At 34.2% G+C, this 18,088-nt stretch overlaps 2 protein-coding genes across 23 annotated transcripts in view; one reads left to right on the top strand and one right to left on the bottom strand.

Annotated features, from left to right (window-relative positions):
- MARCHF7 (membrane associated ring-CH-type finger 7) overlaps nucleotides 1-6,321 on the top strand; it is a 47,811-nt gene extending 41,490 nt beyond the window's left edge. For 5 of the 22 annotated variants that reach the window (XM_061396191.1, XM_061396176.1, XM_061396201.1 and 2 more), the window contains 4 exons: nucleotides 886-999; nucleotides 2,406-2,454; nucleotides 3,116-3,175; nucleotides 4,633-5,125. In XM_061396191.1, coding sequence (XP_061252175.1) covers nucleotides 886-999; nucleotides 2,406-2,454; nucleotides 3,116-3,175; nucleotides 4,633-4,697 — 288 coding nt within the window. In that variant the 3' untranslated portion in view covers nucleotides 4,698-5,125. Of the gene's footprint in view, nucleotides 1-885; nucleotides 1,000-2,405; nucleotides 3,690-4,632 lie in introns of those variants that run through there. The other 17 variants (XM_061396289.1, XM_061396279.1, XM_061396338.1 and 14 more) reach the window with 15 other exon arrangements.
- Nucleotides 6,322-6,647: 326 nt separating this feature from the next.
- The window catches only part of LOC133235106 (lymphocyte antigen 75-like), a 125,070-nt gene continuing 113,629 nt past the window's right edge, over nucleotides 6,648-18,088 (bottom strand). Inside the window, exons 36-39 of the mRNA XM_061396114.1 lie at nucleotides 13,641-13,757; nucleotides 12,573-12,746; nucleotides 10,479-10,505; nucleotides 6,648-9,274 (exon numbers count right to left, since the gene is read on the bottom strand). Of these exons, the coding sequence (XP_061252098.1) occupies nucleotides 9,072-9,274; nucleotides 10,479-10,505; nucleotides 12,573-12,746; nucleotides 13,641-13,757 (521 nt within the window). The 3' untranslated portion in view covers nucleotides 6,648-9,071. The remainder of the gene's footprint in view (nucleotides 9,275-10,478; nucleotides 10,506-12,572; nucleotides 12,747-13,640; nucleotides 13,758-18,088) is intronic.

Below are 18,088 nucleotides of genomic sequence, written 5' to 3'. Positions count from 1 at the left end.
TTATCTCCTCATCCAGTGGCTTCATTTTTTTCAAGGTGATAAATATTAAAATTAAAAAAAATTCTGGACATAAATTTCCTAATTAAGTAAAAAATTAAGAAGTGATGATGTAAAGACAGTTTTTAAATCAGTTTCAAATTTTTTGAATCCTCTGTGGAATATGAGAACAGGTAGTTGCTGAAGTTGATAACTAAGAACGTATAGCTCTTAACTTCAGATGAGTTAATTACCAAAAATAGTACAATTTAGTTTACTGTATAAAAATTACAGGATAGTTTAGATTTTTAATAACACTATATTCATGACTTGTATTGTTAGCTTCAGAACAATAATTTTGAACCAAAGGACAGTTTTTACCCACTAAAAATTTCTATGTGAATCATCCAAGGAACAGTTACTCTGTTACCTTTATTTTTATATTTACTGTTGCCTTGAAGTTAATTATATTATGTAATAAGTGTTTGACCCATATGAATAGGTTTTATTTGCATATGTTGATACATAGCTATACATGAAATGGTAATTTTTAGGTAAACATTTATAGCCATTTGTGGTAATAAAATCTGTTAGGTGCTTTATAGAACTAGATCATTCATTCTGCCCTCAAATGAGTTAAAAGTCCCACTTTTATATATAAATCATTACATAACAGAAGACTGAATTAAATAAAGAGGATATTCATACACCTATTTGTATCACTTACAGCATTAGTACATTTATGATATTATGGAGGGTATTTCTTGATTTAATAGATGGTGCTGTATCTCTAAGAACTGGATATGAATACATTTCCTCTAGTTTATCAGTATATGAATGTCAGTCTCTTGTCTATTAATTTTTCGTTCTCCATATATCTTCTTTTTCTCATTTGCTTCCCTCTTGAAGGCTGAGTATGAGTTTATCAGCTCTGGTCTCTACCTAGTTGTGTTATTGCACTTGTGCGAACAAAGCTTTTCTGATATGATGGGAAATACGAATGAACCAAGCACACGTGTCCGAGTAAGTAACCTTGGAGCAGGGGGAAAGGGAGGATATGATGCAACAGTTGTTTGCAGTGGAAGGCAGATTGTTTTATATGTTCACACACTATTTCCTTTGGGAAGTTCCTATATTATAAGCTTTCTTAAAAGTAAAGGTATTGTAGTTTTAATAGAAAAAACTGTCTTTATCAAGGAGCATAATTTTTTCATAAAGCTGTTTTTAAAAAAGTAATTTTCTAGCTCTTGAAGTTAATTGGAATATGTATCAGTGAAAAACAGGGACTTGGAAGTACTAAGGAAAATGCTCTTTCTAACAAGACTCAGGGTTATAACTTAGAAACCTGATACTGAACTCCAAAAACTGAAAGAGTATGGGAAATTAACTTCATTTTATTCGTTACTATCCTGTAAAAGATTACCACTCTAGTAGTTTTTAAGCATCTGTATTTCAGACTACTTACAATTTGGACTATTTGGTGTTTACTCTGTACACTGTTGCCTTAGTTTAACAGTAAGAAAGTTGTTTGTTAGGTATTTTTAATTAAATGGTACTGTTATGGAAATTTATACTCTACTGCCTTGCCATTCTATGTAGCAGGGACTAGAGTCTACATGTCATTACCATAGCATTCTGAACACCTGATTCTTGAAATGTCTTCATAAATATATCCTTCAAACAGTTTTTTTATACAAATGTTCTCTTCGGTGATAAAAATTTAGTAGAGTTTATGGTGAGGTATGACGTTTCTTTTATATTTTGAAAATTATCAAATAACAAATTCAGTGTATATGGATAGAACTTTTTTTGTAGTCATGTAAACATTCCTACTAGCCAATTGTTAATTTTTATCATTCAGAGAACAGAGAAGGAATTCTCAAAGGCTTTCAGAATTTGAGCAAAAATCTCTTGATTTCTAAAAAGGCGGCAACTTGTCTCTTCAGAATAAATGAACCATATAAATTAATATCTGTTGAATTCATGCCTTTGTAAAAGGTATATACATTTAAAGTACAGAATCATATGTCATATTTCTAGGCAGGAAAATAATCGATTTATATTTTTTAATTGGCCACTAACAATCATTTGGTTCCAAATTGCAAAGGATTAATTTTCTCCATAGTTTTTGGAAGTGTTATATTTATACAAGAACACAGTGGTATTCATTATAAGATTATTGTTATCTGCTCCCAGTTTCTATATGATTAATACATGATTTCTACATAACTGATAATGATATATAAGGTGTTTTTAAAAGTCATATCATTAAAAGCTTGTAATTTTTGATGTGGGGGATGAAAGACCCCCCTATTTAAAGGCTTAAAATTATATTTGACTTTTAAGTAGAAATGAATCTCTTATACTGATTCTCTCTAGATCCATTTGCTACATTTAAACTACTGTATTTCTTTCTGCATTGTTTCTAGTTTATTAACCTTGCAAGAACTCTTCAGGCACATATGGAAGATCTCGAAAGTAGGTGGAATTTCCCCTCCCCAGACTTGTTGAATTTACTTTTGCAAATTAAACCCGTAGAACAAAACCCAAGTATATATACTCTACCAAATTAGAGCTTCATTTATAGGCTTAATAATACCAGAATAATTGAATTGGGAAAGATTGGTTGGGCAACTGACATTATTTTAATAGCATATTTTTAAATTGCATTAATTTTAATGTATAGAGGATATTATTTTAACCATCAGTATTTTGCTTTTATATAAAATAAAAATACATATTTAATCACCTTAATTTTAACACTTCTAATGTTAACACTTTTTTTAAAAAGACATGTTTACTAATCAAAACACATTTCTTAATTGGCTAGATTTTTTATTTTGCATATGAAATTTTGTTATTTAGCTTTGTTGGATCATAAAAGGTGTTCCCTGGGTTTATATATACAGTTCCAGGAAAATAGGAGTGAAAGAGTCCAAATTCTGAGTCCCTAACAGAAGCCATAGTTTTTTTTTTGTTGTTTTTTTTTTTTGTTTTTTTGCTCCTTGTTCAGGTCCTCATGGACCTTTAATAGGCAGCCAGCTACGCCAGCAGCTCCAATCTCTTAAGATCACGTTCCAGCTTTAGGACTTCTGCCTGGGCTCCTTTGTGAAGGCACTTAATGCCCAAATCTTTACAGGCATCTGCACAGCTTGCCCTCTTCTCAAAGTCCTACAATCTCCAGGGTGCTTCATACCAGGTGGGCACAGATATTGGTGGCTCTGGAACAGTTCTTGGGAATCCAAGATTACCCTACTTAGCTAATGTGCTTTTTTTATCCAAAGCAATCGGCACTCCCCATGATCAGATTCCAGTACACTCTTTGAAGTGTCATCCAGTTGATTATCTTCTATACTCACCTTTAAAATACTTGGACTATTATATGTAGTCTGTGTAATGTTTTACCTTTAGAGAAAATTTAGCATCCTTTGAAGTAAGGTTTCAGAAGGACCTAATCCTCCTTTTTTAATTCCTTGAATATTCTTAGGCATGGGTTTTTGTCATTGAGTTTGTACAATTTTAAGTTTTAAAAGAATTTAGAGCTGCAGTTAGGTAATACAGTTTCACAATTTTGGTTAGTACGTGTGGAAGTGGTATGTAAAGGAGTCAAAGTGGTATAATAAAGTGGGACGTCATTGAGTGTAAATCTTTTTTTCCTTCATACCTTCTTAGTCCAGGTCCATCGTGTTGGCTAATACAAAGATCTCTTTTTTGTAAGTTATAATTTATATTTTGTCAAATGTGATGAGAGTAATCTGCTGCAGTGTACATTTACTCAGATTGCTGTTAATTTTTTTACTAATGTTCTTATTTAGAATTTAGTTTTTTAAGCACGTGAATGAGAGGGAAAAGATGGAGTTCAAATATGTATATCCAAACTCAGGGTGAAAGATGATGTGGGTATTACTAGTTGACTCCTAAATACCAGAGTACTAATATATTCTGAAAACTGGTTTTGACTGAATTTTCTTCTGTAGAGTTAATCCAGTAGAAAACAGAAATTCTCTGAAAAACTATTTTATTTTTTAGTTTGACATTTCTCCATGATATATATAAAACTTAAGTGTAGGATTTTACTCCTCATGAGCTAATTAAGTATATGCTTGGTATCATTTATTTAAAATTTCTGCAAGGTAAATATATGGAGACTTAAGTTTCATCTGTACATGTTGCATGATTTTTTTCTTGTTGATTGCATTTGCTGGGTGCTCTTAAATTGTCCAGTATTAAATACAAGAAGAGTATGCATTTATCTTTTCTGCTCTTGATAATAGGGGAAATGCTGGTTAGATTTTTAGTGAGTTTCCATTTTCCTTCACATGCAGTTTACTATGTCCTAAGACATTCAAGAATGTTTTCTATTAAACTCTTGAGCTACTAATGACTCTAAAATAAATTGAGGTCAGAACTGTTGCAAGAGTGATGAGTCTTTGACAACATGGAGGCATAGAAATACTTTCAACAAAAGGTTTTTACTAAATCCAATTATTTTAATTTAGGCTGTATCTATATAAAGCTTTTTTGACTAAATAGAACTTTTTCTTGGCATTGTATAGACATAGCTCTGATGTAAATTGCAAGAATACCCATAACCTATTATTCTATTTCTATGTACATTTTTTTTTTTCATTCTCATCGGATACATCAAACATGCAGCGGTAATAAGCCAGATTCTCCTCAGGTGTGTGAGAGCACTTGCCTCAAGTTTACTCTTTGTCTAGTGTATTTATCATTAGCTATTGTGGACACAAACTGATCTCAGGAACTTTTTAGATGTTCTTGAACCACATTTTAAAACATTTTCATTTTAATAAAAACTAACATAACAAAAAGTTGTAGGGGTGGGGACATTGTGGCTAGGCGTCACCTACAAACTACCCTAATGCAGTCATCATAATTTATCATTTTGACCAAACAGTATATAATAAATTGGGATTTTTGTTCTATAAATCATTGCTGTTCTGGCTTCATACTTACACTTCCATTCTCATCCCCCTTAAAGTCATTCTTGATCATCCTGTTTTCTTTCAACAGCTTCAGAAGATGATTCTGAAGAGGATGGAGACCATAACAGAACATTTGATATTGCCTAACTGCATATAAGACAAATGGATGATCTGTGAACAAGCGTTATTAAAACTGGCAATTACGTATGAGTGAATTTTGTGGGGAAATGTCTGTTGAATATATTATCTCTATAGAATGAATATATATATATAGTTCATATATACACTTTATGCATGTATATATATGTTCATTCTCAAGTGTTACTGAATTAAAATTCTGCTGGACTTTTAATATGGCCAGTGAATCTAATGTTTATAAACTGGTAATTAAAAGTATTTTTCTTTTAATGAGTGGGGAAAGTGTTACCCTTGTTTTAAATAAGCAATGTTGACAGCCCTTTTTTGTGTTCTGATTACTGTAGTTATATTTATGAAGAAAGGTTGGTGTTTTGGTCTGTTAGTGGTAAAAGTGGGACAAAATAGGCTTTCAAAATAAATTGCCAGATGGCACCTAATTATTTTTATTTTTAAAATGCCTTAAGTTGCAGTCTCAGTTTTATAATCATTTGCTTCCAGTGTTTAAAAAAAAAATAGGGAGAAAGTTAAGAGCATTATATTAGGTTTCCAAATTTAATTTGAATTCTAAATTCACTTAGCAGTAAAATCTAATTTTCTAAAAAAGTATATAAAAATAAAGTGTACAAATGATGGATAAATTTTTGTATTGATTCGGAAAATGCAGATTATATTTGATAGACCATAGTATGTAGTATGTAGATATTCCTCTTAGGAATATTGCAGCTGTAAATTATATGAGAATTGCTAGCCAAATGCTGTTTGTTTTAAAAAAAATTATTGCAATCTCGAGTTAATGAGATACTTTTAAGGCCCACATTCAGAGTTTAAAACACTGGTTTTCAATGGGTTTTTTAGTGTTGTCACTTCTTTATAGATAAATATGATATAAATAACCTGTTTGGATCCTGGTTGTTTTTAACTGTTCCTTGATAATTCTAAACCTTTATTTGATTATTTTTCACTACCTTTAGAGAAGAGATGAACATTACCTATTCACCATGACTAGATTTACACTGTGGTCCTGAGTTGTGTATACATCCATAACACTGTATATTTTCTTCATCAGCACCCTTAGGATACACTTTAAAATGCCTTCAGGTGGTTTCAGGTTAAATAAAGTCTATGTCAGACTACTTTTTCAGAATCTAAATAGAAACTATGTAATTTCAAATGTGAATCAACAGTTTGCTCACTTTCAGTCAGACTGTTGGTCTTAATGTAAAACTTTGGCTTGAAATAAAGTGCATACTGATTTACTTTATAGTTTGAAATGTTTCCTTTTAAACTGGTACTCAAAGAAGGCTTCAGATGTTATAGCCAAAAATCTTACAGTTTCAAATTCCATTTTATATGAAAATAACTGTTGCTAAACATTTGCTCAACTTCTGCCTGTTATCTTTGTATTATCTTCCTTAAAGCAGATATGCGAAATTTAAGGATGCCAGTATCAGTATCTTTACTATAGGTCTTTGCTTTGAATTCAAAACATTTATGCTTTTAATAGAACTCAGTGTAAAAATGTAATGTCTTCTTAACCTACAAAATTTTTTATTTAAAAATTCTAAGTAAATGGTAGAATACATTCCATTGATATGCATACAGTTTATTTATAGTTCTGCTAAATTAACTGCTAAATGACAGATACACAGTGATTGCTGCTGCTAAGTTGCTACAGTCGTGTCCTACTCTGTGCGACCCCAGTGACTTGAGCTTTATAGTATTCATATAGTTTGTTAGTGCTACTTAGTACTTCAATATTATATAAGCTTCTAATTACCTGTAAATGTGAATTAGAGGAAATAAGAAAAATCTTTCATTGGTTATCATTTTTTAGATTCTGAACAAAATAGAGACCATACAATACTCAGATTCCTAAGAATTTAAGAATACAAATTTCTAATAAAATGTTAAAAGTAAATGGTAACTAAAAGAAATGATGGTGACAACAGCTACCAAAGCTAAGAATTACATTGTCATTATTAGATAGAATCAAGACGTTTGAAGAAAAGCAGTTTATACATTCTGAGTGTAAACAGGCATGCTTATGTTATTACTAATATTAAAAATAAATAGACTTGAATTATCCAGTTATCTGTTGAACAATGAATAGACACAAAGGCCTGTTACAGATGTTCAAATATATAAAGAGAATTAAGATTTAGCACTGCATTACTAGGGCCTTTTAAGGACTTGTTTGAATTCAAACATGAAAAATCAAGTCACTTAGAACAACCATTTTGGTAGAGCTGTCACTGGGTGTAAGTTACTGAAATGAACTGAAGAAATTATTAGTTATTTAGAAATGGAATGGGAGACTGGAACATCATTTTCCAGTGAAACCTTCTATCATAATGGAAATATTGCCTAGTATGGTAGCTACTAACTGCATGTGATCTGAGCGTTTGAAATATGGCTAGTGTTAATTGAGGAAGTGAACTTTAAATTGCCACATGTAGCCAGTGGCTACTAAAATATATATTGTAAAGATTTGTGATAGAAAGTTTTAAGAACAGAAAGTTGGTCTTAATTCTTAAAGGATTGGTAGAGTTTTAGTTAGAAAAGAAGGAAGAAATTCCTGTCTAATGTTCACGATTAATAGCCCTGTTAATACTCTAAATAAAATAGACATTTCAGTCAATAACACAAAATCTCAATCTTACAAAACATAATTGTGTAGTAACACCTAGTTCTTTAGTACGACGGTCACATGCATTATCATCACTTGGTAGTTATTCACGTCTTGTTAAAAAAAAAAAAAAACCACCATTAATTGTGATGAGGAATGATTCTGCTTCATGGTGGCCAGTGGATTCGGTGTCACAAGCTATGACTTTGTTGCCACTGGTTAAGCTTGAGAGAGTATCTCTACATATGAAAAGTATTCCCATAAAATGACTGATGGGATATGCATTAGGGAGAGATTTACTTTCCTTGCACTTTCAAGTTTCTTCATATAGTAAATACAATTTTGTTAAGTACATACCTTATCTTTTCTAATAATGTTGTTATAAAAGTTGCTAAAGAAAGCATTCTTGCTTCAGCTTTACTGCATTTTCATTTTTTACCACCAAATGATTCTGTCTTAAAATGTACAATAAATGTACCAGAAACTTGAACATCATCACTACAGTAGTATGTAGTTCTTCTCTGTAGTTATTGCTTACACAGTTTTCATGTCATTGAAATACTTCACTGAGGCTTGGGGAGCATGAGATACATAGGAACAGATATGGCAGGATACGGCAGCAGTAGAAAAATCCTTAAAGGGCTCTATACATTACCCATATGTCAGCCTCCTCCACACCTTCCTGGTATGGTATGGCTGTAATTTTTTTTGCTTCATAAAATCTTACTGAGATCCTGACAATTTATGATCAGTGCTAAATAGTGTTAATGCTGTGGTCCAAAACAGTATTCTAAGAAGTATTAAAATTATAGAATTATATGGCATATGGGGTGTTAAAACCTGTAAAGTTTTCTGCATCTAATACATTTAAATCCTAAAGGGAGATAGATGTATTAGAGGAATTATCAGAGTAACCAGCATAAGTGATAATCTAAATGAGAATCTTTTAAGGTTAGGTGTATTCTCTATATCTTATTGGTAAAGAAGCAAGACAAAAGAAATTGCTAAAGATACAGTGATTGCTAAAACTAGTGGTAAGTAGAACTTTTTTTCAACTAAGGTTCAACTCAGTGGGAGGAAGATAGAGGAGGTAAGACAAGTAGACTGGATTTTTATTTTTACCTGCTTTCCTTAATTCAAGTGAAAGATGCACTTGGGAGGTGGTTAAAACCATTAAATTATATCCAAGGTTGTTACTCCTTTTGTTTTTATAATGATCCTAAAGATAAATTTTGTCATGATCAGTGATTGTACATAAGAGTAATGAATGTTACTGGAATAAGGTAATATATCATAAAAACTAATTTTCATTATCAGGTTTTATATTGAAATCTTACAGAGGAATCACTGAAAGGTATTTGTCTTAGTCTGATATTTCCAAAATCTTAGTTAAATTGAATATCATATTCGTTTTCCTCTGCAACTACTAAAACACAGTCATCATTATAAGGTGATTGGTGTGCAGCTGAAAAAACTGTGGTGAAACCAGAATCCAAACTTCTTTTGTACAAGAACCAAACAACTGCTCCCAGAACTGTCAGAATTACTGTGCTAGCAATCACCAAAGCTGATATTAAAATGCGGTTATCTGAAAAAGACAAAATATGGGAAATCAGGATATACAAGTGCTAGTATTGCTTTTGGGGGAGCATAAATATAGATTCATCACTTAAATATTTACCTATTTTTGAGAATTGGTTAGGAAAACAATGTTTATTACTATCAAGATTTATATTTCTTAGCTTAAATAACTGCCATACTTCAAAATTTGAAGTAGACTTTCCAGGTCTCCACTCTACTTTTAAGACTCTGAAATAGAAATTATCCACACTAAGTTTCACTGTGTGTTTCAAATTGTGTATATCCTTTTATGTTCTCCAAACTATATATGTACATAGTTTAAAATTCGTATTTCTACAAGGTATGTAATGAAAATACCATACTACTCCTCCCCGTTACTATTACCCTTAATTACCATTCCTCAAAGCAACTACTTCTGTTACTTGCCTTCATGTTTCTAAATAACATGCTTACACTCCTCTTTAAAACTCTTAAAAAATTGTGGTAAAATATGCAAAACAAAGTTTACCGTCTTAACCATTTTTAAGTGAGCAGTTCGGTAGCATTAAGCACATTCACATTGTTGTGCTGTGTCACCACCGTACATCCATAGAACTTCATCTTGCAAACCTAAGCATTAACTCCCCTTCCCCACTCTCCCTAGCCCCTGGCAACTGCCATTCTACCTTCTGTCTCTGAAGTTGACTTCCGGTATTTAATATAATTAGAGTTATACAGTGTCCTTTTGTGACTGGCCTTATTTCACTTAGCTTAGTGTCCTCCAGGTTCATACATGTTGTAGAGTTGCCTTTTTAAGGCTGCATAGTATTCTATACCATGTTTTGCTTACCCAAATCTGTCAATGAACACTTGATCTGGTTCTACCTTCCTGGCCGCTAATTCTGCTATAAACATGGTTTTTAAAATATCTGTTCAAGTCCATGCTTTCACATCTTTTGCGGACATAATGGATTGCTGGATCAGATGATAATTTAATGGGAAGCATCGATGAGGAGATGTTATTTGTTGTTTTAAAAAATATACATAACTTGCAGATATATTTAAAAAGTCTTATTATTAAGCTAAGAGACCTTTCTACCTTATAAAAGTTCTACTTTACATTGTTATATAGTTAATATTTAAAAAGGTCTTTAATACTACAGTACTTTAATATGCTAGAATCGTAATGTAGTCTTACATATGAGGAAAATTTAACAAAAGACCATACGTACCTGATAAATATTTCTTTTCATATGGGACTGGAATACAAAAGGAAATCATCATTAATTTAAATATGCCTTATTCTAAGATTGATTTTAAGTACTCTCAATGTAAAACCTTTTACTAGCTTAGAATTAATATTCTTTATATTGTTTAGTCATGTCTATTATCTGTTTTGAACTTAGTTTTTTTTTTTTTTAATGCAGAGGACTAAAAATGCATTAGCTCAAAAAGTGGAAAAAGAATAAGGAAACTCAAGAAAAACACAATGTGATGAAGGTGAGGGAAACAAAATGACTTGGGTTGGAAAGTGTGGAAACATAATAAAAGTAAAGAATACAGCTGTGACCTTACCTCATACAGATTTGCTCACTATTTATGATGTTTTGAAGTTATAGTTTATTTAAAGCTTTGGCTTATATAAGGAAATGCTGGGCTGGATGAAGCACAAGCTGGAATCAAGATTGCTGGGGAAAGTATCAATAACCTCAGATATGCAGGTGACACCACCCATGTGGCTGAAAGTGAAGAAGAACTAAAGAGCCACTTGATGAAAGTGAAAGGAGTGAAAAATTTGGCTTAAAGCTCAACATTCAGAAAACTAAGATCATGGCATCTGGTCCCATCACTTCATGGCAAATAGATAGGGAAACAGTGGCTGACTTTATTTTGGGGGGCTCCAAAATCACTGCAGATGGTGATTGCAGCCATGAAATTAAAAGATGCTTGCTCCTTGGGAGGAAAGTTATGACCAACCTAGACAGCATATTAAAAAGCAGAGACATTAATTTGTCAACAAAGGTCCGTCTAGTCAAGGCTATGGTTTTTCCAGTGGTTACATATGGGTGCGAGAGTTGGACTATAAAGAAAGCTGAGCATAGAATTGATGGTTTTGAACTGTGGTGTTGGAGAAGACTCTTTGAGAGTCCCTTGGACTGCAAGGAGATCCAACCAATCCATCCTAAAGGAGATCAGTCCTGGGTGTTCATTGGAAGGACTGATGCTGAAGCTGAAACTCCAATACTTTGGCCACCTGATGTGAAGAGCTGACTCATTTGAAAAGACCCTGATGCTGGGAAAGATTGAGGGTGGGAGGAGAAGGGGACAACAGAGGATGAGATGGTTGGATGGCATCACCAACTCAATGGACATGGGTTTGGGTGGACTCCGGGAGTTGGTGATGGACAGGAAGGCCTGGCATGCTGTAGTCCATGGGGTCGCAAAGAGTTGGACACAACTGAGCAACTGAACTGAACTGAGCTGAGGCACAGTATATGAAAAGAACCAACATTTAAAAACTCCCAACTGAAAGTTGAATGCTATGACCATAAAAGTGTGAGTGATTTAGTCAAAAACCCTGCTGAAGCAAGTTAAAATTTTATGTGATTCCAGATTTAAAGGAAAGAAAGAATCAGAGGCAGATGTATAGTTTTGGTTTGCAGTTCGAGTAGAAGGGGGGAATATTAAGGATGCAATGTGGGGAAATGGCTGTTTCTATCTTGCTTCAAGCATCCTAAAATCATATTTTGAAATTTAAATGCCTTTAGTGAGAAAACAGTTATTTCTATTTAGAAACGTAAAAGAACAAATCATCTAATGTTTAACAATAATATGAAAATATTGTGGGACAGGATAATTCTGTTCATTAGAAAGCATTGTGATGCATAAGAAGAAAACTTACATTTTAGTCCACAATTATAAACTATGATATAATTTTTCTTTGCCTAATCAAGGATGTCCTTGTACTGAATCAAATTCTTTGTAAACTAACTAGAATTTTGGAATTATTCTTCACCACTTCCACTGTTTAATCAAATCACATCAGAGAAGCTATGATTATTCCTTTGAACAGCATAAGAAAATTTTGACTTCTTACTAGCTCTAAGAATAAGCAGAATAAAAGTATGCCTGATTCATGTGATCTGGTCCTACCTCTAATGTAATAGGATTACATATTTGCCTTCCTAGAGTTTTGGGCGCAAACCAACCTAATCATCTGAAATCTTACTTGCTGTATTTATTGAGGCACACAACTCAAAGTTATTTAAAAACCAGCCCTGCTTTCCCCACCCTTAGAATGGAAAAAGACCTTCAGTTATACTTACTAGCTGCTTTACAAAGGGTTCCTTCCACAGAAGAAACTTCACAGTTTCCTTTTTTCCAATCACCTGTCTTGGTGTGCAAAAAGGCACAGGTGTCAACTAGCTCCTCGTCATCTTCTTGGTCTGACCACTTATTAAATGTCATATTTGAGTTATCAAACCACTTGAAACTGGCATCTGTCAGTTAAGGAATATTTTAACATTATGACAGTATAAAATGTGTTAAAAGAGTAAATCTATTTTTATTTTTTGATTATGGCTTGTGGGATCTCCATTCCCTGACCAGGGGATTGAACCCAGGCCCTCAGCATTGAAAAAGCGTGGAGTCCTAACCACTGGACCACCAGGGATTTCTTGGGTCTAGATTTAAAGGTGGGAAGTTACTAAGGTATGTTTGATCTAAACTTCTGATTGTAGGACTTAAACTGGAAGAACATATCCTATACACAGGCAAGAGATACTAGTTCAAGAAGGTTCGGAAGAAGATCCCATTTTTTTATTAAACATATAATTTTCATGGAGAAATAATCAATAGGTAAAATATTGCCTTAAAAATTCTACGGACAGAGAAGTCTGGTAGGCTAGTCCCTGGGGTTGCAAAAGGTTGGACATGACTTAGCGACCAAACGACAATAACAAAAGTATATGTAGTATAATAACGTATAATCTGTATATGCTTCATGTGACTTTCATTTGCATAACCTTAGTAATTGCATTTGATTTTGAAACGTTATAGATGTACTTTTTATTTTCAATAGTGACAATAGGTACATTTCTACAATACTACCTTGATAGTTTTCTATCCCATTGTTGATACTACTACCAATATTACTCTACCATATTACAGAAATATTGAGTCTAGAATCATATTTTAATCCAGATGAAAGAATCAACTTTAGCTCTCATATGGGACACACATTGAGCTGTTCAGTGAAAAGCTGTGGTACATGAGCGCATACTGAAAAAACGGTACCTGGAAGCTGCAGGAAATACCAACTTGAACTAGAGAAATGAAGCATCTAAAAGTTACTACTAACATTAAGAAAGAACATGACTGTAAATACCACTTACCATCTGTGTCAAAAAACATGCCTAATAAGATATCAGCTGGGTCTTTCCATTGCTTTTTCAAAGTATCCAGTATAAAAGCATTTTCTTCTTCATTATGTATGCTTATCATGTCTGCTCCTGAAATTATTTTAGGGAGAGGAAGTCAGCATGTTCTCCAAATCAATGAAAATCACATGAAGCATATACAGATTTTACGTTATTATACTGCATATACTTTTGTTATTGTCGTTTGGTCGCTAAATCATGTCCAACCTTTTGCAACCCCATGGACTAGCCTACCAGACTTCTCTGTCCATAGAATTTTTGAGGCAAGAATACTGGAGTGAGTTGCCATTTCCTTTTCCAGGGGATATTCTCAAACCAAGGATTAAACCCACATCTGTCTCCTGCATTGCAGGTGGATTCTTTACCACTGAGCCATCTAACATGTCCTGCATATACTTTTACACCCTTTAAAAAAAAAAAAAATTAGCTTGGAAATGTCATGCATTCCTGAAAAGAACAGACTCATGAGAAAAGTAAAATGATAATATGATAAACTGAATCATACCTTTTATTTCATTCACCTAGGGTTAGTAATCTCATAAACAACATGGAAACGGAAAATCATAGAAAGGCTTAAGCAGGAAAACATACTTCCTGCAACTCTCAACTTTTTACTATCCCTTTCTCTAGTTTTCATGGCCCCTCCTGCCCTCAATTCACATTTATAGGGAGCAGCAGCTCTGACGATGAGAGCTGAAAAGTCCCAGGGCAACTTGCCAGAACAGTCCCAAGACCTAACGAAGTTCAAGTAACAAGCAGTTACTGACCTGCCTCACTTAACTGACCACTATGTGCCTGCTGCCTGAAGCCTACCCCTTCCTGTATTTTCCTCTGTGGTCATCCTTAGAAAACTCCTGCTTAGGGAAAGTGATAAAGGAGGTCCTTATTTCTTGTTCTCAGTGGATAGCTAATTTTTCCTGGGAGACACTCACCTGGTTCAAGAGCAGCAGTCACACTCACACACACACACACACACACACAGCCCTCATGTCTCACAAATATTTTTTTATCCTTTTAATCTACATTCTACATACACTATAAAATATGAGCACTTCACTTTTTCCCAGATATATTTAACCTTATTTCTTAACCCAAGAAAGATGCTCTTGCAAATTAAAAAACTCTTTCCACTGTTTTAATTGGATACTACTTAGGAGAAAACACTAATGGAGTTAGTTTCTCTCATGATATTGTATGACTTTTTGTAAGTGAAAATAATGACATCAAAGCTTATAGCAACCAGAATCTGGTGGGAAAGGTACATCTAACTCCTGGGGAATATACATCCTTTCAGCTATACTCAGCTAAGTGAGCAATTAGCATCAAAATGTTCCTAAGGAACATGACTTTCCAGTCTCAGTAATTTTACAAGTTTAAATTTTCTTGATTTTCCAAGGAGAAGTCATTGATCCTATACATTTTTTAAGTTACCATGGAACTTTTGGGTACTACAACTAATTCAAATACTACATAGAGAGATAAGGAAGTCTTTTCTACTATTAAATTATTCCCAAATTATCCTGACTTGAAAAAAGACTCCTGAGAACTTCAGAATGTTGTCTTGGATCAGTGGCTCTCCAACTGTGAAAGTGAAAGTAACTCAGTGGCATCCAACTCTGGGACCCCATGGACTCAGGTCAGAATACTGGAGTTCGTAGCCTTTCCCTTCTCCAAGGGATCTTCCCAACCCAGGGATCAAACCGGGGTCTCCCACATTGCAGGCAGGTTCTTTACCAACTAAACTATCAGAGAAGCACAAATATAGTGTGCACTAGAATCACCTACGCGGCTTCCCTGGTAAAGAATCTGTGTGCAAGGCAAGAGACGTGGGTTTGATCCTTGGGTCAGGAAGATCCCCTGGAGAAGGGAATGGCAACCCACTCCAGTATTCTTACTTGGAGAATTCCATGCACAGAGGAGCAGGGCGGGCTGCAATCCATGGAAAGGCAAAGAGTCGAACATGACTGAGCAACTAACACTCATTTTCAGAATCACCTACAGAGGGCTTGTTAAAAGTGTTAGGTCCTACACCAGAGTTTCTGATCTAGTTGGAGTAACATTGAGCCTGAGAATTTACATTCCAAACCAGTTCCCAGGTGACACTGATGCTGCCACTGAGAATTATAGGAAACTTACTAGGCTATTTATGATGACTCTAAAAATCCATAATTTTTTTGGTAATTAACAGATAACAAGATAAGACAGTGCTTTTAGCTCATGACGTGGTAAGAAAAATTTGTATCATGATTACTTTTACATCTTTTAAAAGAAGCTTAAAAAATAAATGTAACTATAAGAAAAAATTATAGGACTTAAAATCTCTCCCCAAACATACCATATTATGTCAAAGAAGAAAATCACAAACTAGGCAGACTAGCTCTATTATGAATAAAAAAGGGGAAAAACATTGTCTCAGACTGTTTAAAAGGCAATAGACACAAATATAGAGAACAAAGCTAGTGGTTGACAGAAGGGAGAGGGAAAGGGTCATGGGCAATATAGTGGTAGGGATTAAGAGGTACTATTATGTATAAAATAAGCTACAAGGACATATTGTACAACACTGGATATAACTAATATTTTATAGTAACTAAAATGGAATAAAAACTTGCTTAATATTGTACATCGACTGTAATTTTAAAAAAATTCATCCTCACAAAGGGAAATATACCACAATAAATGTGAATATGCAATTTCACTAGTAAAGGAGTGAAAATTAAGCAGTTTCAGAAGTGTAGATTAAACAGTGCTGACTTAGAATGGAGAAAAATAGAAACTCATAGGTGGATAGTTGGAGAAAAATTAGTTAAAAACCTTTTTGGATACAATTTTGCAAGATGTATGGAAAGCCCTACATAAAAGTACACATCTTTGACCCAGCAATCCTGAACAATTTATGCTAAGACAATCACTGGTTTTGCTCAAATAGGCACAGTCATTAATATTCATCACATTTACGACATTAGAAAATTGGAAATAATTTAATAACCAATGTTAGAGAATTAAATCAATTATGGTATATCTGAAGAATTGATACTTTGGAACTGTGGTGTTGGAGAAGACTTGAGAGACCGCTGGACAGCAAGATCAAACTAGATCAAAATTTCCAATTTTAAAGGAAATAAATCCTGAATGTTCATTAGAAGGACTGATGCTGAAGCTGAAGCTCCAATCACTTAGGCCACCTGATGTGAAGAGCTGACTCACTGGAAAAGACCCTGATGCTGGGAAAGACTGAAGGCAGGAGAAGGGAACGCCAGAGGATGAGATGGTTGGATGGGATCACTGACTCAATGGATATGAGTTTTAGCAAGCTCCAGGAGATAGTGAAGGACAGGGAAGTCTGGCGTGCTGCAGTCCGTGGGGTCACAAAGAGTCAGACACGACTGAGCAACTGAACAACAAAGGCATGTCCATATAGAGAAGTATCGTGCAGTTATTAGGAAGTATACATTCTATATTTACTGCTATGGAAAGATGTTTTTAAGGGAAATACAGATTATGGAACAGTTTGCTTAATATAATCCCTCTATATGTATACATATATACATACACACATATGGAATGTATATTATAGTAGTCAAGTATGATGTGAGAACAGGACCATAAAGAAGGCTGAGCGGACAGCAAGGAGATCAAATCAGTCTATCCTAAAAGAAATAAACCCTGAATATTCATTAGAAGGACTGATGCTGAAGCTGAAGCTCCAATATTTTAGCCACCCGATACAAAGAGTTGACTCATTGGAAAAGACCCCGATGCTGGCAAAGACTGAAGGCAGGAGGAGAAGGAGGCGACAGAGAATGGATGGTTGGGTGGCATCACCAACTCAATGGACATGAGTTTGAGCATGCTCCGGGAGATGGTGAAAGACAGGGAAGCCTGGCCTGCTGCAGTCTGTGGGGTCGCAACATGGGCTTCCCAGGTGGTGCTAGTGGTAAAGGATTTGCCTGCCGATGCAAGAGATATAAGAGATGCAGGTTTGATCCCTGGGTCAGGAAAATGACCTGGAGTAGAAAATGGCAACCCACTCCAGCCTAGAGAATCCCATGGACAGAGAAGCCTGGCAGGCTACAGTCCATAGGGTCATAAAGAGTTGGACATGACTGAAGTGAGTTAGCACATAGACATATGTATGTATCAGACATTTGCTAAAATATATCTGCCTAGGGGTTTGGAAGTCTAGAAGGATACTTAGCAAAATGTTACAGTCATTACATGTCCTTGTGTGTGTTCAGTCAGGATGGTACAATTTAGGGTAATTTTCTTTTATTTTTAAAATATTTGCATATGTTTTTCTATATAGTGACTGTGCATTTGTGTAATTAAGAAAGAACTTTTAAAAGAAAAGAAAAAAATAAGACTGACCTTTAAAATACTCAATGCTTTAGTCCAAAACTAGT

Source organism: Bos javanicus, chromosome 2 (genome assembly GCF_032452875.1).
Source record: "Bos javanicus breed banteng chromosome 2, ARS-OSU_banteng_1.0, whole genome shotgun sequence".
In the NCBI taxonomy this organism is placed as follows: domain Eukaryota; kingdom Metazoa; phylum Chordata; class Mammalia; order Artiodactyla; family Bovidae; genus Bos; species Bos javanicus.
This window is presented reverse-complemented; position numbering and strand designations above follow the sequence as displayed.